Here is a 22,633-nt window from a genome sequence, read left to right on the forward strand (position 1 = left end):
CATTTGCTTATGGATTTTTACTTGGGGAATATTACATTTATTTTAAATAAACTTTTTAATGACACTTAAAATTAGGAGTTGGTTCTTTGAGATAAGTAGTAGTCAGTCTCTTTGCATTTGCATTTTAGGCATCCTGTGGTCAGAAGCAATTTTCCTTGAGGCAAGACCCCAGAGGAAGACCAAGAGTGTAGATGCCTTGAAGAAGTGTGAACATGACCCCCATGTTCTGCTAGCTGTGGCTAAGTGAGTAACTCTTTCTGTTACGTGTTTAGTGTGCTCTTTGACTGTATTAAGAGAGGCACATGTTGCAGGAATAAGGAGGTAAGAGTCCAGTTGTGTTGAGGCCACATTTGAATTACTGTGCTCAATTCTTTGTGTCATATTTTAGAAAGGACATTGATAGGACTTTGTAGAATGTCCAAAAGATGACAACTGAAATGATGAAGGGCTTCAAGTTTATGTCATTAGAAGATAGCTAGGAGGTAGCCTTAAGAAGAAAGAACTGCCAGGCCTACAGACTGGTCCTAGGTTCAAATCTGACTTCAGACATGTTCTAACTGTGTGACCCCTGGGTAAGTCACTTAACCCCTATTGTCTAGCACTTATTGCTCTTCTGCCTTAGAACCAATACACAGTATTGATTCTAAGATGGAAGGTAATGGTTTAAAAAGTAAAGAAGAAAGGACTAACAATGTTAATGGTGTCTTAGCATCCCAGTTTACCAATTTCTTTCTTCTTTTTTTTTTTTAACAATTCTTATAATTATATAGTTGAGTGATTATTTTATAGGTGCAGAATAAAAGATAAAGACCCTTTGGAAACTTTAGTCCCAAAGATTTCATATATGTGGTGGGTTTGTTGGTATTAATAAGCAGCATCTGTTTTCTCCCAAGGAAATTTCTTATCTTTAATGAAGTATAAGTTTCAGGTTTATGCCATAGGTAGATAGCTAGGAGGAACTGGGGTTATTTAGCCTGAAGAAAAAAGGATTAAGACTAGGATGTGATAACTACCTTTAATTACATGAAGTTTGTCATGTGCATCAGGAATTAGATTTGTTCTGCTTATCTCTAGTGGTCAAAACTAGGTTGAATTTAGAAAGAGGCAAATTTAGTCTTGATGTCAGGAGAAAACTGTCTTTAGCAGCAAGAATTATCCCAAAGTGGAATGACCTCATTGGAGGTCTTCAAATACTTCTGTATTGAATGGTATCATTTGTCATGTGTATTTATATTAGGGATTTGGGGTGGTAATGATGTGGTGGTGGTGGTGATGGTGGTGGTAGTGGTGGTGGTGTGAATTAGAGTAAAATGGTTGATGAAGTCCCTTCCAACTCTGATGTTTTTATGCTATAGATTATTAGAATCTACCTGCTAATTTAGACTGTTTACTTTGTTATGACTCTTTATTTTTGATATGTAGTTGGGCCCCTTCATCTAATCAGATGATGATTCTTGCTAATCAGTCATTCCTGGACAGTTTACAGGCATTTTAGTTGTACGAGTTTTCTGAGGAAGAAAATGCTTCAGTTTCTCTTTAAGTTACTCTCTGAATTGAGGATATTTTTCTCTTTTCCATAGTCCTTATAACTTTTGTGATGAGGCCATGATAAAGCAGATTCAGAATTGCCATGATCTTAATGACTTTTTTTTTTTTAAGTTAAGAAGAGTCTGTGAAAAGTTGTTTAATCTTTATTTTCCCTACCTCCTCCCCCACATGTACATGAGATGTTTTCTAGAAAGGTCTTTTCTTGGGTAGTAGGAAGACTGGAGGTTTAATTGATTTTTCTCTTGATTAAAGCTCATTTGGCATCATGTAAGCACAACCCTGATTGCCCCAATGACAATGAATGAATGAAACCTTCCTCTATCGTGCTCTCTTATTCTCTTTAAAGTTTCTCTTCCTTTAGAGAGTCAGATGGCTTCCTTGTCCTACTTCACTCTTCCTTCTAGTAGTATAGTTCCTGCTACCTTGCTCATTTTATTTTATGTTGAAAAGAGATAGAGATATAGGTGCATTCACAAGATAAAGTTTCTTAGCCTTTTTTTGGCTAGAACATTTTTGAGGAGTGAGCAACTCTTTAGCACAAATGCACTTGTTTCCATTATGGTGGTGGCCTGCACTCTTCTGGGGAGATGATCATTTGTCATAAACTTGACCCCAGCTTTTCCTTTGCTTGATATAATTTCTTTGAAAGACGAGGGAAGCATATACTGATGTTGAAATGAGGCTTGATGAAAATTCCCCTTTTCTTCTTTCTTCCTCTTAGGGTATTTAAAAACTGGTCAGAAAAACAAAACAAAACAACAACAAAAAAAAAAACCAAACTGGTCAGGTCCTATTTATTTGAACTTAAGTTTCCTTTGGTAAAGTTTGTCCCCTGCTTCCTCCTGGCCCCCACAGTGACTTTCTAATGGCTTCTATTCCAGAGCATGACTGGCTTTGGTTTACAGTGAACAGAGCCAACTACTCTATTGCTCATTTTTCTCTTTAGTGCCAAAAGCATTTAATAGATGAGGAGTGGAAATTAATGTCCCGTTCTTTCACAATCTCTTCCAAGCCAAAGCAAATCAGGCCCCACAGACTAGTGGCTTCAGTACTATGGTTGCCAGAAGACTGACAGATAATGTGATGAGTTCAGTTTTGTCAGCAAGGGAGAGAACTTTTTCCAGATTCCCTTTTGGGCCAACTTGTACCTCTTTAGTTATACAATTAAATCCAACACATGTGCTTCTACCTCCTCTAATGACTTTCATATATGACAGTCTGATAGGGATAACTATAACAACCTTGTAAAAGGCTTTAGTTAAAGTAAATAAGTTACTCCTAGCTGTTCCCATGCTGGTATTTTGTATCTCTACTATCAGGGTTCATGCTCTTTAAATCACAGTTTATCTAACACTAAGCAATTAACAGAACCATAAGGCTTAAAAAACAATCATGTTATCAGGCCATGAAATTATACTATTTAGTAACTTGCACCAGCCAAAACAGTCACCTTATTCATAAGAAATTGACTGGCATAATTGAGCCCTGTTTGATGTGCAGAAACCAAGCCCATAAAATATTTGCACAGTGGTAGCTGTAGCCAGAGAGGGAAAATTAAATTAGACCTGCCCTGGACATGGATATAACTGTTGTGGTCCCCCTTTTGACTTGGGGTAGTGGCTTTAAGGTTCCCAATGAATTTTCTTTGATGTAGTGTCCCTTTGAACCTGTGTCTAACAAGTCTGTAGTGCAGGCTGACCGTGATTTGTAGGTGATTGCGGCTTAATCTAGAGAATGAATTTTTGAGTTTTAGCAAACATGACCAAAACCCCCTTTTGTTGTCTTAGCATCCTAGTTTACTCGTTCCTTTTTATTTTTTTTTTCTTCTTTGCTTCTCTTTACAATTCTTTTAGTTATATAGTTGGGTGACATATAGGACTTTGCAGGTATAGAATAGGAGATAAAGACACTTTGGGAATTTTATTCCCGAAGATTTTATATACGTGATGGGTTTTTTGGCATTAATGAGCAGCGTCAACTTTCTTCCAAGGAAATTTCTATCTTTCATAGAATGAATGCTCATAGCCCGGTTTTAGACTGGGCAAGGCAGGAACAATCAGGAAGTTCTTTAATTGAGGTTAATTTCCTCAAAAATGTTTTTTTGTTCCTGCCCTGGTAATATAAATTTAATGCAATTATGCGTATTCATTTTTGTATTTTCTTGCCTGACCCATGGGAAAATGAACATTTATTAGGATTTGAAAATCTGGCTCTTGTGTTTTGACAGTTTGTCTAGACACAATAAAGAACTTTCCGAAAATTATGGTTGTTAACCCAGAGAGATTGTAGATTCCCCTATCTTTAAAAATAAAGCTACGTTTTTTTATGACTTGGGGCTTTTTAGAACTCTCCTGCTTGGAGCATGTAACCCTGTCAATCCTATACAATCTTGGGATTACCAGATGGACATATGCTGGAAATGATGTCTAGCTTACTCTTAAATCTTTTCTCTGCCATAGGCTGTTTTGGAGTGAACGGAAGATCACCAAGGCTAGGGAGTGGTTCCACCGAACAGTAAAGATTGATTCAGACCTCGGGGATGCCTGGGCTTTCTTCTACAAATTTGAATTACAACATGGAACAGAGGTAAGGTTTTTTTAATAACAGTTCCTAAATTGCTACTGCTCTTCCTTATTTCGCTTCTCTGGCTTGAGATGAAAGGGTGAAGTGATTTGAGATTATACTGTAAGAGGACACTGGAGACATGGAGTACTTAAAGTTGGGATATGTGGGTTCAGCCCTGGTTCTACATCTCTCTGGACCTCAGTTTTCACCTCTCTAAAATGAGAAAATCAAGCTAGAGGATCTTTGAGGTCCTATCCATCTTTAACATTCTGTGGTCCAGGAGTGGATTAGGAATACTTTTTGAATTTGCCCAAGGCTGGGCTCCTGAGCAACAACCTTCCCTTTTAATAAGTACCTGTTCTTAGAGGCTGCTAATTAGGTCATGATTTTCTGTTTTTTTTAATGATATAAAAGGATTGGGCTTCTATGTTGATGATTGAAATGTAAAATGTTTATTGTACCATAAGTAAGTCAAATGTAAGTTACAGTCTGTTTTGACTCTACATCTGTTTTTCAGCAGTTGGCTCCAAAATTAGAAAAATAAACCATTCTAAGTAATTTTAAAATGTTATGAGCAGTTTTGAATTGATAGTAAATTGTTAAATGATGGCCAAGGAATCTGTCCAAATCTGAGAAATATCTTTATTCCAAGCCAGCAATCCCTAAACCTAAGGTTTGTTGTGCATAAAAATATTTTAAAATAACTATTTCAGTATAATTGATTTTCTTTGCAATTCTTTGTATTTTTAAAATGTATTTAATGAGAAGGGGTCCATAGGTTTCATTAGACAACTAAAGAAGTCCACGACCCTAAAAAAGATTAAGAGCCTCTGTTCTGAGACTATTCATTTGTGACCTGGATTTATGGGGCAAGTTAGATTTAAGTTTTCTTTGCCTTAAATTCCAGGGGATGCTTTTAACGAAAGGAATGATTGAGACTGCCTAATAGTAATTTGGTCATTCCCAGGAATTGTGCTGTTGGGACATGTTACAGCATGTATTGGGAGTTACTGGCCTGTGATATTACTAGTAATTTTGAATTCCTCTGCTGAGCCTCTACTTTGAGAAAGATAAGCTACACTAGATATTTTCCCTGGACAGCAAATTGTATACTACTGTCATTCCAAGAATGTTAGGGGGAAAATTGCTATATGAACCTCAAGTAGTTAACTATAAAATCCTTTAGCTAGTGATGCTAAAACTTGCAATCTGCTTTCCTCCTCCTGTTAAGTACCCTCCTAAAATCTGGTCTAGGAGGGGTCCAAGAAACTGAGCTAGTCTCTTTAAAGAGATGGATGCCCAGGAAGTGGATAGTGTGGGAAGAGAAAACAAGTATTTATTAGTCACCTACTGTGTTCCAAGGGACTATGCTAGTAAGCTCTTTACAAATATTATCTTTAGGTGCTATTATTATTTCTTTTTTACAGTTGAGGAAACTGAGTCTGACAGTTTAGTGACTTGTCCAGAGTCTCATAGCTAGTCTTTGAATAAGCATGTTTAACTTACTCCAGGTCCTGCACCCTATCCTACTGTGTCACATTTTGGGGAGGGTTAATGTGATCTCTCCCGAAAAGAAATTCTCTCAGGTACATCTTTGTGGTTGGTACAAAAGAGCCAGTCATTGCAAGGTAACCCAAATTGTGCTAAGAGTCATGGGTGTTAAGAAATCTCTGGGAAGAATGCTATCTACCTCCAAAGAAAGAACTGTTAGAGTAGAAATGCAGATGAAAACATATGATTTATCGCTTGTTTATTACTTTATGTTTTGGGGTTTTGGTTTTGTAAGATTATCTACTTGTAAAACTGAATAACATGGAAATATGTTTTGCCTGATAATCCATGTATAACTGAGATTGAATTGCTTGTCAGCTCCAGGAAGGGAGAAGAAAAAAGGGAGGGAGACTATGAATCATATAACTTTGGAAAACTTATGTGGAAATTCATTATTAAAATTTAAAAAATAAAGAAATCTCTGGGAGAGTAGACATATATTTTCCAGTGTTCCACCTGCCACTTACCCATTGGACTGTGTGTTGGTGAAGAAAATGTTTGTTTTCAAGAATAAACAAGTCAATTTTATTATCCACACATTGATTATACTGGTATCTGAGGTGAATTTTAAATTCCAAACAGCTTCTTTCTGCCTAACACTTGCCCGGACTATTTGCAAACATGCTCAGGTGATTTGAATTTAGGAGAAGTAGACTTTTGATTCAACCAGAGCTAAACAAAGATGGATAAATTGGCCAGACTTCCAGATGCATTCCTCTCTCCTTCTCCCCCAAACGATAAAACAAAAGGAAGCATGGTAGTCATGTATTCCAAAGCTGACTGTGAAAGACTTTAGAGTTGTTTGCTATTTTGGATTATCCTTACTTCAGTTGTCCTTTATCATAGTATATGATTAAAAATTGACCATATGTTAATTGTCAGACTGGAAATGAATAGGATTCAAGTGAAGCACTTCTTTTAACTCTGTCACTGATTAATATTTGACATTCTTGTTGGTAGAAACAATTCTACACCACAACTTTTGTGAACTGGAATCTTATCATATTCCTTGACTGCTTCTGCTGGGGTTTAGCATCAAGTATGTGGGGTCCTTGGAGCCGATGCCCTCCAGATGAATGTAGATATATGTCTACTTAAAAACTGCTGTTTTTGTTCTTCCCCTAGGAACAGCAGGAAGAGGTGAAGAAGCGCTGTGAGAATGCGGAGCCCCGCCATGGGGAACTGTGGTGTGAAGTGTCCAAGGACATTGAGAATTGGCAGAAAAAGATTGGGGAGATCCTTGTGCTTGTAGCAGCCAAGATTAAAAACACCTTCTAGCTGTTGCTTTAATTCATTCCTGTCACTGCCCCTGGAGGGAGTAGTGTCTTTCTTGCCATCCTAGGCCGAGAAGGAGGGAAGTAAAAAGGCCTTCCAGTAGCTGTGCTGCAGATGCTTTCCAGATGAACTGTGCATACCATGAGGAGTGGTCTTTGAGACACTAGAATTTGGAGTGCTGATGTACTTAGAAAGCTGTCCCTTTAAGAGGAATGGCTTGCCTTTCAAATTTAATTAATTAAATCTTTTTTTTTTAAATCTATGTGTCAGGTTTAGAAACCTATTATTTATCGAATTGTTCCTTACTGGCCCATTCTGCTTCTATTTCCATTTGGGGGTTTGTCCAGCCCTAAGTTTTTCTCCAGAGAAGTTTGTCATAGATAGCTTAAGTTCAAAGTAGGTAAGCAGGGACTGAGAAGCCATTACTCACTGAGATTGTGGAACAAAAGCAATGTTGCTATGCTTTTTGAAACTGAATTAATGTCATGTATGGGAAAAAATAGAGTTTGGCCACCTTAGCTTTCTTGTATTCCTTACCTAAAATTCAAATCACTATAATTGCTTTAATACCCACTAAATATAGCCTTCATGAGAAAAGTGTGTGTGTGTATGTTTTTGTGAAAGTAAGAGTGATGTAATTGTTTCATTCATTCAGCAAATATAAAATTTGAAGTCTTAAAACATGTTGCTTTAAAGAGCTGTAATAAAAAAGGGATTCTCCCCAATGATTATATGAGGATATAAGCTTCTAGCCATGGTTCAAACTAATAGTTTCCAGGGCCTCTCTAGACCTGTATGATGCATGACTGTGAATAGAAGAAATAGGGAAGCCAAACCTTATTGATATCTGCCTTGCTAGGAAAGTCTCAATATGGTGCCATCAGACATGGCCTGCTTGGATAAATGTTATTTGCCCATCAGCAAGAAGCTTTTTTCTTTTTTACTTTTAATCAGCATTTATCCAACAGAAGTACATTGCCCTCGTTGCTTGAACATACAAAATAACTGAGAGGACTGAATCTTTTCATTATGTATGTTCTGATGCTAGACAGTAATTGTGTCTCAAGGAAAGGAGTAGTGTTTTTGGACATGTAGACTTGTTGGACAGACTTTAGTTCTACAGAAAGTACATGGGCATTGAAAAAACTAACCAGTTTTGTGACTCTTCTGTGTTGCTGTATGACAACTGCTCAACAGACATTGAAAAGTGCAGATTTTCAGGTTTGGAGACAGTTACTAGGTAATGATTGAGAATGTTATCTTAGTTTTACATTTTTCTTTTTGCCAGGATACTAAAGCTGGAGTAAAAGTCGTGTTATCTTGCTTGAAATATCTTTAATTTGTCAAAAGAAATTTTTTTTGATAATCAGGATAAAGGAAGGAAAAACTAGAAGATATGAAATTAATTTTGCACATCAATGACTAGTTTCCAGGAAGAAATATCAATCAAATATTTTCTTAAGAAATGAGGATTCCTTCCTGGGGGAATTTGTTCTTGACATTTGAGGAAGGTTCTACTGCCTATGATGTTATTTTCTAAAGATCTTACTAGCAAAACCTGAGGGATGTTTGACTAGTCTTCCAAATTTCTCAGTTCTACAGAAACAAAAATCTCCATTTACACTATTTATTTCCTCCTTCTTTCTTTCCTTCCTTCCTCCTTCCCTCCCTCCATTCCTCTCTACCTCCCTCCATTCCTTTCTTCCTTCCTTCCTTCTTTCCTTCCTTTCTTGCTTCCTTCCTTCCTTCCCTCCCTCCCCAGTAAACAGAAAAGCAATCTCCTTTTTCCTTCAAGGATGAGTTGAATATGAGTGATGATTTTTCTACAAACTTTTTATTGAACCTTTAGATATATAGAAATTCTACACTAGACACTGAGGTTTATTATTCCTAAATTATATGCACAATTTTATTTATGGAAATTCAAAAACCAGTTTAATAACTAGTTTTTTACCAGTCTACATTGGGTTGCTTTTGGGGAGCTGGGAGAAAAAAAATATATTCTGATCAAAGGCCAAAAGTAGTTCTTGTTGATTTTGTCGATGTCACCCCATGAATAGGCAGGTTGATATTTTCCTTTTCAGCTGCATATTTAAAGAGCATAGGAATAAGAGTTAACATTTCTTGGATATAGTCTATCCCCAAGTAATTTATATTTCTTCCCTTCCTATCAATGTTGAGATGATTTAATCCATGATGATTTACTATGTAGGGAGTGGTAGTATGTACTTCCAGGTTTCACTTAGTTTTCATTTCATTTAGAAATATCCCTTCCTCTCTGGAGGCCCTGTGCACACACACCACCAAGTGTACATTAAGTGATTATAGAGATAAATTTACAGAAACAAAGAAATCCATAGTCGAGGGGAAAGCCTCCTGTTTCCTCAGGTGGTGACCCACAGCAGGGTATGTGGTGAGAAAATTATTCAGGTCTGTTCCCCACTGTACATGGTTCATTTAAGATGTGTCCTGTGTGTCCCTCCCTCCACCCTAAATTGCATTTGAATTTCCTTTTTAGTATTTAGTGCTGTTTTCACACACACACACACACACACAAAACTGAGATAGTTAAATTACACAAACTGTTCTGATTACTTGATGTTAACTTTTGAAATCAGTGTTTCTAGTTTGGGAGTAGTGGAGATTTTAACTTTAAAAAAATCTCAAGACATAGAAAATTGAACTTTTAGACTCAAATCCCAAAGCAAAGACAAGTTCAGTTCTACAGATTCTTTTCTGGTATACTCTTGGCTTAGACTATTTAGTCATCTCTCTGCTCACTTACTCCTTCAGCCAACCCACTCTGGGCTCTGTTCATTAATGTTTAACCTCATAGTTAATCCTAGCCTAAAAGGGTAATCCTGAAGGAAAAGAATGAATATCATAGTAGCTGTAGTGGTGAATCTATGACACATGTGCCAGAGGGAGTACTCAGAGCCCTCTCTGTGGGCATGGCTGCCATTGCCTCAACACAGAGTTTGCCAGAATTCATTACCAGAAAGCCAGAGGGACATGGGGTTGGGCTGCTCCCCTCCTCCCTCCAGCTGTGCCTGAGGACATCACCTGCCCTTTTAAAAGGTTCACCATCACTGCCATAGGTTAACCAAGGAAAGAGAAAAAATGTAACAGCTGAAATGTTTCTTTCCTTGGCATCCTATTCCCTTGCTGAGAAGTTCCTTCCTGAGGAGTATACATTTTTGAATCTGAAGCCTGGTGTTTGTTTTGCTTATAGAATTTACAACTAGTGGAATTTCTTTTCCAATGTTCACATAATTCCCTAAAAATGGATAATCTATAGGGATAGAAGAAGGAAGAATCAAGTACTGCTTTGAATGTGGAGTGCTGGTATATTGTCTGATGAGGTGAAGTCATTTGGCTCTGCTGATTGATCCTTTATAAATTCAGAGATTCTTAGAAAATTAGATCAAGAAAGGAACTTTCAAGATATTCTCTTAGGCCATTCATTTTACAGAGGTGGAAATAGTCCCTAAGAGTAGACTAGGAACCCTGGTTCCATTAAGGAAATTCTTTGTGCCCTGGAGCCCATTTCAACTCCAGGCCTACCAGGTTGTCCTTGCTTTGCTGCCTATTTGATTTAAAGGGTAATGTACATAAGTAAAAGAGAGAGGGGAAAGTCATGGATAGTGCTTTTGTTGACTATTTGAAGAAAAGTTGCTAGAGCTGGAATGAGCCTTTTTCTTGTGCTCTAAACACCCTATAAAGCAGGAAAGACTTGATTTCAGAAAGGAGGGGAAAAAACCCAACTCCTCTGTGCACTCCAGAGAGGTTTTTCATTACGGCCTTTTTACTCTGTCCCGGAGAAATGAAGTCACCACGAGCAAGCCAGGAGACTTGCCTACTTCTACTCCCACCCCCCCACCCCCACTTCTCCAAACAGGGACTTTGAGTTCAGAGGCTGCCAGGAATTAGGCATAGGCCAGCCTCTGGTCTGGAATCCTGGATTGTGTGGGGACAGAAAGTGCTCCCTGGTTTGGCAACAAACTTCTCCCAGCCGGGTCTCTGGAAGTCCCCGCGTCAGGGAGCTGGGTCAAAGCTGCTAGGACATGACAGGACTGGATGGTGTCAGGTCACAGTCACATTGTCTGGCATTGGTTGTTTAGGGAAGCTGACAGATGCTCGCTTTGCTTTCTTGTCATCAGCAGAAAATGGGGCTTCTGGGAGAAAGCTTTCGATTGAGTTACAAAGGATGGAATGCATTAAAACCCAAACTTTCTTAATAGGAGATAAGAAGCAGCCATTGTATAGAACCCAGAAGTAGCAGCCAAGATAGCAGGAATATGACCCATAGGATTTTTCTGGGAACATTGGGTCTGGACAGCACCTGAGTCAGATAAGAAGGCCACAGGCTACAGGCCTCTGGTTTCACTGCTCTGGAACCCCTCAGCAAATAAAGTCACAGGTCTCATCAGAAAGGGAAGGGAACAGAACTTGGCTTTGGGCTTCTTATTGGGACGAGTTGGGAAGTTCAGTGCTAGGCTCACCCCACAGAGCCTTGTCCTTGTCCATCTCCTAAGCATACCATGCTGCTGGGTTTTGGGAATGGTGGTCTCCTCTGGTCCAGACCAGAATGTGGCCAGAGATTGGTTTTCCCTGCTTAGTGGTGATTGTGATACAGCAACTGGCCCCCTGAGAAATTTGTTTTCTCTGACCTTCCTGACTCTTGAGGTTATTTGTTCTTGATAAATTAGTGTGGGGTATCTCAGGGAGTCAGCCAGAGTCTTACTGAGTTGGCCTTTGCGGGGATGATTGCAGGCTTGTGTGATTGAGTTCTTTCAGCCTCCAACTAGTTCAGGCTAAAGATGGCTTGGGTTCCCTCCTACCTTCAATGACCTCACACCTACCCTTGATAGACCAATTTGTTGCTCTGTAATGTGCCTTTTTTCCCTTTTGGCGATAAAAGTTTAATCAAGCACCAAAGGCCCTCTGGAGGGGATCTTGGCTGAGGGAGGTGGCCGCAGAATGCTGGTTAATTGATCATCTGCCTGAAAGACTTGATGGGACAGGATATGAAGAGGCGGAGAGGGGAGGACTGGCAGTTCCGAAGTGCTCCCCTCTCCTCCCCTCCCCTTCCCTCCCCCTTTCATTCCCTCCCTCTCGCTCCCCTATCGCCTGGTGGAGCCAACTTCAAATGCAGAGTCTCGGGTACTTTTAGGGAGTCTGGCAGCCATCTGCCCAAGGGGGATCGACTGAGCTGCGGGACTTCTGCTTGAAGGGGAGGCTGGGGCAGGGAACCCAGGGTCCTGCAGGGACCATGCTGCAAGGCTGCTCTGCCTGAGTGGGGGGCCCTCGGGGGTTCCCAGCTCATAGAGAGTCCAATGGTGAGCGGGGACCTCATCTCAGGTTTGGGGAGGGGTGGGGTAAGGGCCATGGAAGAGGGCTGGGTTTAGATTAAGGAATTCAGGCCAGTAGGTCTGGGTATGAAGTGGAGAGAAAACTTGACTGTTTGGAGGTCCGGAAAAAATGACCTCCAGCTGGAGCTTTGAGGCACTGAGATGCAGCCTGGAGAAAAGGTAGACTGTTTAAAGTTGGGGGAGGGGTTGAGAACTCTTATGAGGACCCCAGATTTGGGGGTTAGAGGCCAAAGTATACTCCTTGGTGGGCAAATCCCCCAAGCTGAGATTTGGGGAACTCGGGGCAAATTGGGAGAAATAGACTGCCTTAATTCAAGTCACGTTTGCATTTCCTTTCCTGTTACCCTTCAGGAAACTCCCTGCAGTGGGTTCCTGTAACCCAGTGGGAGCTCCGGGATCCTTTCCCGGCTAACAGATTGGCTTGTGGAAGGTCTTGCTGGTGAGGAGGGGATTAGGTGTAGACCTAGACCCTCTGTGGGTCTGGACTCTCTGGCTGCCCTGGGTACAGTGGAATCTGTCGGGCTGGGAGGGGCAATCTAAAGTAGCTCTAGCTTATAAGGATGCATGTATATATATATATATATATATATGCCTGTGTTGAGATGTGGGCAGTGCATAATCTGGGTGCACAGAGAAGAGGGGATTAGACTCTACCCATGGAATCCACCCCGGGGCTGCCCCTTACTCCCAACTGCCTTCTTCTGGATGGGTTGAATAAGGAACCAGGGCCTGATTGTGTCCCCTTTCTCTCCCGTATATAGAGCAAGTTCTCTAGGTCCAGTGTCTCTCGTGAGAGAAACCAGTTCTATCCAAAGACTGGGGCCTCAGCAGGAACTCTATTGAGCCCAGGGACTCACATCCAAGGTTATCTTATGCAGCACTTGGCTCCCTCTCTAGGCATATGACCTGCTCTTCCCTATTTTCTTGTGAGAAACCCTGCCTAATTGTCTTGGAGCAGGGAGCAAGAGTCACTCCCCAATTTCTTTGATTTCATGCAGAATTCTCTAAAGGATCTGAATGCACTTGTATGGTAGAGTAAGGTTTAATTTCTCTAAAAAAGACCAAACATACTCATCCACTCACTAATCCTACTCAACAAATCTTTCCAACCTACTTGCTCTCTCATTCACCTGTCCACCTATTCAAGAATATTGCTCTCCCTTTACTCAAACTCCTTATTTACTCACCCAGTTGCTCTTGTGCTCTTGGCCTTGGCACAAAGTAATGTAGCCTGGAGGGGCCCCACTTGGATCCCAATAGTAACTTTCCTGATCTCTAGTTTCTCCAGGGTTGGGATTAAGAGGAAGACTCCAGATTCCTCTGATCCATGTAATCACTGAAAAATTCAGGCATTAGTGGTTTAGGAAACCAGTTTAGCAGGGAATCGGGAGAAAGATATTTCTCAGATGTGCTGGCTTTGTTTTTTTTTTTTTTTTTTAATTTTAAACCCTTAACTTCTGTGTATTGACTTATAGGTGGAAGATTGGTAAGGATAGGCAATGGGGGTCAAGTGACTTGCCCAGGGTCACACAGCTGGGAAGTGTCTGAGGCCGGATTTGAACCTAGGACCTCCTGTCTCTAGGCCTGGTTCTCAATCCACTGAGCTACCCAGCTGCCCCCAGATGTGCTGGCTTTGGAGGTAGAGTGTTGGGAGGATATCATGGGGAGCTGATTATTCTATTTGGTCCTGAAGTGCACCTAGATTTCCACCTTTCAAGCCTTAGCAATCTGGTGTAGGATGGGTAATGCACAGGTCACAAAATGTCAACTCCAATCTGCCTTTGGAGTGTCTAATGAGTTTCCAGCATGTTTCCAGTTTTTATTCTGTGGTCTAGGAGGGCCAGTATCTTACATTATCTATAGATAATTCACCAAGTGGATCTCGGAGGGCACAAACAAGTGGCTTCATCACTACCACTCTCCAAATTATCTCAGAGCTACAGGGTGTGTGTGTATGAGGGGCGCTGTCACTCTGAATTACCAGGGGGTGGATGGGACAGTGCAGGACGCAATGACTTATGGGGAGGTATTCCTGAATAGAATGTTGGATTGTTACATGGATGTTGTGAGATGGTAGATGGTCTGCTGGGAGTTCAAGGGCTCTAGCTAGGGCTTGGGGGTGGGGATGGAATAAGGTGAACTCGGAGAAGTGGTGAGTTCTTCAGGCTGGTGCTCTGGGCTGGATCAACGCCTCTGTGAACCCCGAGACCTCGCTTCCACCCAGGTGCTTGCCAAGACTGCTCTCTTCGTGCTGCTCCTGGCTATTCTGGGTTCAGCCCTAGGGCGTGGCGGCGGGCACAGGGGCTGCAACGTAACAGACGTGCTTCGACATTACCGAGCTGTCATCTTCGAGGAGTTACAGGCAGTGGTGAGGGGGACCCTGACGGGAATGGCTTTTCTGCAGGAGGGACGTGAGGGCTGGGGGCAGGACCTGCGGGGCCGGGGGCTGGGGCTGGGCCTGGGAATTGGGTGAGTGGGGTCGCAGAAACGTCTTATTCTGGCCTGTGGAGAGAGGGCAAGAGTCATTCCCCAATATCTCTCTTTGATTCGATCCAGAAAAACTTGCCTGGCACCCGGGCTCTCAGGCGACGGGGAAGAGGGCGGGCAGGGGGCGCCTCCTGCCGGGCAGAAAAGGTAACTGGATGGGCCTCTTCTCAAAGACGGGTCCTTGCCCACCCTATCAGTTTGAAAGGTGTTGAGACTCTTCCAGTACTGGGACCTAAATGCGGGAGCAGGGGCGGAGCGGGGGTGATGGGGGCGGAGCTAGATCCGCTGTAGCAACAACCTCCTTCTCCTTGCCGGCCAGGAGCACCGTATCTTGATGTCTATCTCGTCCATTGGACGGGCTCTCCTCAAGGCAGTGGCTGAGGCTGGGGCCGGATCCCGAAGCCGCCGCAAGACCCTGGAGGAGGCTGTGTGGACCGTGGCCGTAGACACTGAGGCAGTGACCCGAGACTACTGCGGGACTCTGCATCAGGTCCGTCCCCGACCCTCACTCCCAACTCTGGCAGAACCTTCTCCACTCAGATCAGAGCTTACGTTAACTTGTGAGGTGCCGTCTTGTACCTCAAAGGGTCATCTGGACAGGAGTCCCTTACGGCTTTGCCCGCGGTTTTCCGGAGAACAGCAGTTCGGGCTGCATGTAGAACAAGGGATGTGGGTTGGGAGAAGGGGGGCACCAGGGGCTCCCGCTGACCCTCTCTTTGTCACTGTCCCCACTGTCAGCGAAGTCAGAAGCGGCTGAGCCAGGAGTGGCAAGAGCGGAAGCGGGGTCCGGAGATGGAGCCAGAGCTGAACCTGGAGCCGGCCCTTGTCTCGGGTCGGAGTCGGGGTCGGGGCCAGAAACGGCGTCTATTGGGAGCCGTGGAACACTTGGCTGCCTGTTGGGAGAAATTGTTCTCTCTGCGCTCCCTGGCTTCAGCCTCCGGGAGCTAGGGGGAAGAAATGGGGGTGGGGGATGGGAGGTCCTCGGTGAGTTCTCTGTGCCCCGGGCCTGGGGAGGGGAGCGGTTTCAGGGCTTGAGAGGGGGAATGGTCGGCCCTCTGGCTTCTCCCTGCCTCATCTCTCCTCCTAACTACCAATATGCTCCATGTATGGCGGCTAGGTGTGTGATTGGGCAGGGAGGAAAGGAGAATTCTCCCTCTTTTCACTTGGGTGCAGCCTGGGAATCCGAGGGTTTAAGGCTTAAATAGGCCTTATTTAGGATTCATCAACCCACCTCTTATAGCTGAGCTTATCCCCTGAGAGCAAGATGGGGATTGAGAGTGGGAGCTCCAATTCTGTGTCCCTGGAATTACATGAACAATTTACTCTTTTGTACATTACCTGGAGTGGGACCAGGATAGATGAGGCAGGGTGATTATGGTGCTAAAAGTGATATTTGGGGGACTGATCTATCTTAATGCATTTCCCCAACCCCACACTGGAGACTATTCTGGACCAACATCCCTCAGAGCCCTGAGGAAGCTGCACCTCCCTACTGTCTGGTGCAGGCAATACTTAACCCAGTCCAATCTGCGATTCTCCCCAAGGATCTGGCCCTTGTGCCAGGGCCATATCCCTGCTCTTGGGGCCTCGGGGACTGGCAGATGGCTAGACTGAACCTGGAGGGAGGAGTGATATAAAGGACATCGAATAATGACCTAGTGCCAGGTATATGGGCACAAAATAGGAGATTGAACTTCTGGGACAATTTGAAGAAATGAAGAATAGCTTCTCTCAGTTTATTAACTTGAAAACTGTTACATGCACCTTCTTCCCCACTACTTCGATCCTTTGTTCCACATCAGGCAGAGGATCCCAAGAGAAGAGGGGTCTGTAAGTGGGGGAATGCATCATTATTTGCCTGAGTGTCTATCAGGCACAGATTTCCAGTTACTTCTTTGAAGATCCTTCCTCCTTACCCCAATCCCCAATACTTCCAGTAAATAAATGGTATTTGGCTATTAACACCCAGTAATTATACCAGGCTGGAATTGACTTATTCCTGCACTAAACCTGTCCCAGTACTCATTTTTCTGGGCACTAACTTGCCTGAACATTGACTTGCTGGGGTATTTTATTTGCCCAGGGACTGACCCTTCCAGGCATCAAGGTATCTAGTGGAAGCCCCTGAGCTCAAGTAGAGGTATGCATAGTTCAGTATCATGGAGAGGGGAATGGCTCCAACTCACCTCGATTCTGCAGCCTAGTCTATTCTGTCCCATAGAGAAAGCAGTAGAGTAGGACCCTTACTGTTCTAGGGAAGGGAAGTAAAACAATTATGGGACCTTAGTCCTGGGCCAGCTCACAGAGAAAGGCCACTCCAAACCTGATCAGGTCCTCCTCCAGTTCTCTGTAGTTACTGGTATCTGGGGGATAACTTTCAACCAGATGGATCCAGAGATCTTACTGTCATTAGAAGCTGTTTGTGGGATGACCAGGAACCAAGACTGGGATGGAACACCTTCTACCCAATTTCTCCAGAATCACAGTCTAGATTTCAACTATACTGCAACCCAGACATTCACACGTCTACTTTTCTCACACCACCTTTGGACTGACTTGAGCCTCCTTGTGACACTCCTGCCACCACCCCACCCCTTCCCTTCATTCCTCCATCCCAGCTTTCTGTGATAAGCTTAGTTGCAAGGTATGGACTGCCCTAGAATCTTTGAATTCCCTATTAGGTCACTAGAATCCCAAGGAAAGAGGGCTCCTCTTCATATATAGCTCAGTCCTGAGTTTCATGAGAGGGAAAGTGGAGAATTGCATTTAGGCTTTGGAGATCCCATCTGATTCTCATTCCTGCCTTCTATTAATCCTGTCTCACTTCAGTCTTGTTCCATGTAAAGTCTCACACCTTTCCGTATTTGTTTATTTTTCTGGTAAGGGGATAAAATGACTTTTGCTGCAGGGGGGAGCTGAACTCTAAACCTTTTCTCTCAGAAGGCCACTTTTGTGATTTTGATATTCAGCCAGGTTTTCTGGGCATAAACCTTCCCAATTCCCAGAGGCAGGTAGGGCTCTCCCACAGGATGTTGGGCATTAGTTATCCTTCTGAGTCCCTGTTCCCATTCCAGACAAAGGGACCTAACGAGGTACTTTAGCAGTCCAGGAAAATATTCATCACAGTAATGGGAAATCTCTAAGCCAAACTATGTTGGACCAGGCTCACCTAGGCAGAATCTGTCCTGCACCAGCTCACCTGAGTGTAGCTCTCTTGGATAAGACTGATCTGAATCCCTCAGCTACTTCTGAGAGAAGGTCTGCATGATCCTTCTTAGGTCTCCTTCACCTCTACCCCTACTCTCTTGGATCTAGACTAAAACAGTCTCCCTGCTAATGTCTCTAGTTATCCTAGAAGTCTGAGGAGTTGGGAGGGATAATTTTGATTTAATTTTGTAGTCACATGTACATGTACTGAGGCCACCAGGGGTCAGTATGACCTGGGATGGGCAGGGTGCTCCCCAGGGTCCAGTTCCTTCCCCACGGAGCCTCCTCTCTTTCCACTCTCCCTTCTCCCTTCTCAAGTCTTGGCTATGTTAGTGGCCAGCAGAGGGCAGAGTTGGGACATACTGGGCAGTTTCTCCTTTTAGGGATTCTGAGAGATGCCTGACTCAGAAGATCCAAGAAGGATCCTTGCTCTCAGATCCTATGTCTAGCTTTTATCCCATCCTAGCCCTCAGATTCCTTTCTGATCCCAGTCCTCATTTCCCTCCTCTCCCCATTCCTATAGGGTCTCCTTTTCCTCCCATCTGCATTTGTGGGAAGAAGATGGAAGAGATGGATAATGTTAGGACCTTCCTTCCCAATGACAGACATGGGGGGTGGGGGTGGAGATTAGGGATATCTTCTGGGGATGGAGTTGGATGATTGTCACAGTTCACTACATTGCCCTAAATTAAAGACCCCCTGAACTTATGTGGATAATAATTCAGTTCGGCAAAGGAGGATGTACAGGGAACTTGTCTGACTTTCCAAACAATTATGGAATCATAGAATTTAAGAGCTAGAAGGTATTTCACATTGGCCATCTAATCCAGCTCATACTTGGAAGGAAACATCACTATAACATACCCAGTAAGTGGGCATCCAACTTCTGCTTGACGACTTCCATTGAAGGGGAACCTCACCCCTTTTTAAGGTAGCCCATTCCACTTTTGAATAGATCTAATTGTTAGGACGTTTTTCCTGACATCTTTGCTGCTTCCACCTATTTCTTGTTTCATTCCTCTGGAGCCAAGCAGAACAAGTCTAATGCCTCTACTACACAATAACTCTTCGACCTTTCCCAGTCAGGATTTAGTGGCGATTTTTCACTATGTCTCCCTTGTAGACTCAGTATAAGGTCAGAGGAAATTTACAGGCAGCCAGTCTTGACATGGAAGGGGTTATGACTCATAGGATTCAGCTTCCTCCCCTGAAGCCAAAGGGGTTTTCAGGCCCATTTCCCAAGGGAAACTGTGTTTGCAAGTATGTCCATATGTGCCTGTCTATGTGTAGCCAATTCTTTTCAACAAACATTTATTGATGAATACTCTGTGTGGTGAGCCCTGCAAGACACAGTTCTGAGCACTGTAGGGAGACAAAAGAGTAAGAGGTAATTAATTTTTGAGGTAATTTGTTGTGCTGGATGTATAGTTCCTTGTCTACTTGTTGATTAGGTGGAGGGGAAATTAGGCATGCACACAAGTGGATCCATTATCTCTTAGGTCCTAGTACTTCCACCTCTAGAGAGAGTCACAAGTTATCCATGCCTTTTCACTCTTCATGATTCTTGTTCATAAGTATTCCATAAATTATTTCCAACAGGATGGAGGTTTTCCTTTGGTTCTTTTAATAGATAGCAGTGCAGTATTCAGGTTCTCCTATTACTCTTCCTCACTACAGTGACTGTCCTAGCTTATTTTCAGGTCATATATCTCCTTGATGATGCCTTATGTGCCATTTCTCAAATAAATAATTGTTGGCAATATAATTCCTTTATATGTGTCTCTCCACTGGTCTTTTGGATGGTCTACACTTTTTATCCTTCTGAATTTTTTGTTCTTTAATCCACAGTTAGATGGTGAAAGGAAGGAGAAAAGCATTTAATAAGTACCTATTATGTATGAGGCACTGTGATAAATGCTGTACAAATAATTTTTTCTTTGATTCTCATGATAATCCTGTGGCTTAGATTCTATTATTTCCCACATTTTCAGATGAGTAAACTGAGGCAGAAAGCAGTTAAATGACTTATTCAGGATCACATAACTAGTAAGTATTTGAAGCTAAATTTAAATTTGGGTCTTCCTTCCTCCAAGCCCAATGCCCTACTATCCACTGTGCCACCTGCTGCAATATTGATGTTGAAAAAATGGACTTTTGTGGCAATACATGATAATGAAAAGCCCAGAACAACTTCCCAAATGTGATCTGGCCTAATCTTCCTTTTCTTTATGGGGCCATTATTCCTTCATGTGAACTGACACTTTCCCATTATTGGAAAAAACCTCATCAGCCTTGGTACTTTTCATCATTACCCTTTGCCTCTTTGATGGGAGGGTGGAGGTATGCTCTTAAATTTCTGTTTAGGGATGGAGCTTAGACATCTTGTCATTTCTCATCTAGTTGCACTACTACTTTGGGACTTCTCCATCATGCCCCACATCAAATCCTTTCCTTGTCAGATTGTAAGTTCCTTGAGTGCAGCAACTCTCTTTTTTTCCATATTTGTATCCTTAGTGCTTAGTATAGTACCTTGCATATAGTAGGTGTCTAATAAATGCTTATCAATTATTGACTGATGGACTAACTCTTTGGTCTGCTCATCCAATTGCATGCCACTATCTGGATAACATGCATTTTTCCCCACTAGGTTTCTCCATCATGGAGGGCTATATTGATGTCTTTTGAGTAGCCATGAACCTCACTGAGGAAACCCTGTAGTATTCTGAGACTCGGTGCAATATTTATAATATTATCTACAAACTGGAACATCTATAAATTCTTACCCCATATACAGAATCCCTCTTCTATTTGGATTTTGCACAGAACATCTCCATGATTCTAGAGAACAAACATCTTCCTGTTTTATGCCTTGCTTTATGTTAAATTTCAAAAGATTAAACAAAGTTATCTTTCTAAATGTTTGTCAGACTCTTGCATTATCTTAGCACTCAAAGGGAATCTTTAAGGCAACCTATCACCCTACTCAGTCAAATGCTTTTTGGAATCAACAAATAAACACAGCAGGTTGTGTTGACCTCTCAATTCTTGACCTCTCAATCAGTCGTGTGACTATGAAGATGTGGTCTGTTATAAAAAATCATGTGCATAAGTCTGCCTCATGTTTTCATAAAGAATAATCTCAAAGATGATTACCAATAATAGCTATATTTTGGTGCCAATATCTTCTTAATTGCCTTTTTGGGATAATATGGACATTTTGATTAAACAAAGTATCTTTCTCTCTTTTGGCAATATCTTTTTTTTCAAGTTTCTTTAATTTTTATTTTGAATATTTTCCCATAGTTACATGTTTCATGTTCTTTCCCTCTCTCCCAAACCCCCCTAAGTTGATGCACAATTCCACTGGGTTTTACATGTATCATTGATTAAGACCTAATTCCATATTGTTGATGGTTGGACTAGAGTTATCGTTTAGTGTCAACGTCCCCAATAATATCCCCATCGGCCCATGTGTTCAAGTAGTTGTTTTTCTTCTGTGTTTCTCTTCCCACAGTTTTTCCTCTGAATGTGGCTAGTTTTCTTTCTCAAGTCCCTCAGCCTTGCTCTGGATTCTTGAATCACTGCTAGTAGAGAAAGTCAGTTATGTTCGATTGTACCGCAGAGTATCAGTCTCTGTATATAATGTTCTCCTGGTTCTGCTCCTTTCACTCTGCATCAATTCTTGGAGGTGATTCCAGTTCATGTGAAATTCCTCCAGTTCTTTATTTTTTTGAGCACAATAATATTCCATCACCAACAGATACCACAATTTGTTCAGCCATTCCCCAATTGAAGGACATCCAATTTTTTGTCTTTTGGCAATACCTCGAAAGTTGATTCCCGATTGACTATAAATTGTGTTTTATCTAGGACAGTTTCCCCTCAATGGATTTGGTCAGGTCTAACTCTTTCTGATCATATCTTTTTAGTACCATTTCCACTTCCTCACATAGTATATTGAGTACTGAGGTAGAAGAGTCTAAAATTTCCACTGTCATCAAAATCAATAACAGATATGTTCCAATTCACATCCATTTGTTCTCCTTTTTCCTATTCCATATAAAAATGCACTTGGAATTATATAGCTTAGCTGAGTTATCACACCAAGTTTTCTTTAGCAGCATTCTCTTCTTTCTTGCTTTTTGCTTTTTTTGTAAGGTGATGCTGAACATAATTTAACATTGAATGTAATGTTTTGCGAGTGAATGTATTCTTTAAATATTTGTTGTCCTTGGTGGCCCTTTGCTTGGCAAGGAGATCTAGTGTTTGTTAGCTAAGACAGTTTCTGAGCTCTTTTGGCATCCTCATCATGGCAATTTTTCATCCGATGAAATTTCTTCAAGAAATGACGATAGGCATAGCCCAGTCAATGTCTTTACTTTAGTCTGTTTCCTATTTCAGGGGAGTCAATGGCTTGCTTATACAAATTTAGAATTGTTATAATCACATATTGTATTATCTTGTTTTTATCATTTTTTCTAATTTTGCATTTACCTTGCCTTTTATATTAACTGTTCAGTGATCTAATTGCATACAGACAGATGATATGTGAATAACTTTCATATCAGTGATTGATTGTTTCCTTTTCATCAAATTATCAATAATTTAATTTTATTTGGTGATATTGT

At 42.0% G+C, this 22,633-nt stretch overlaps 1 protein-coding gene across 1 annotated transcript in view; it reads left to right on the forward strand.

Annotated features, from left to right (window-relative positions):
* Positions 1-7,201, forward strand: part of PRPF6 (pre-mRNA processing factor 6) — a 56,667-nt gene extending 49,466 nt beyond the window's left edge. Inside the window, exons 19-21 of the mRNA XM_044663901.1 lie at positions 129-243; positions 4,008-4,134; positions 6,790-7,201. Coding sequence (XP_044519836.1) covers positions 129-243; positions 4,008-4,134; positions 6,790-6,942 — 395 coding nt within the window. The 3' untranslated portion in view covers positions 6,943-7,201. The remainder of the gene's footprint in view (positions 1-128; positions 244-4,007; positions 4,135-6,789) is intronic.
* The last annotated feature ends 15,432 nt before the right edge of the window (positions 7,202-22,633 follow it).

Source organism: Gracilinanus agilis, chromosome 2 (assembly GCF_016433145.1).
Source record: "Gracilinanus agilis isolate LMUSP501 chromosome 2, AgileGrace, whole genome shotgun sequence".
In the NCBI taxonomy this organism is placed as follows: Eukaryota; Metazoa; Chordata; class Mammalia; order Didelphimorphia; family Didelphidae; genus Gracilinanus; species Gracilinanus agilis.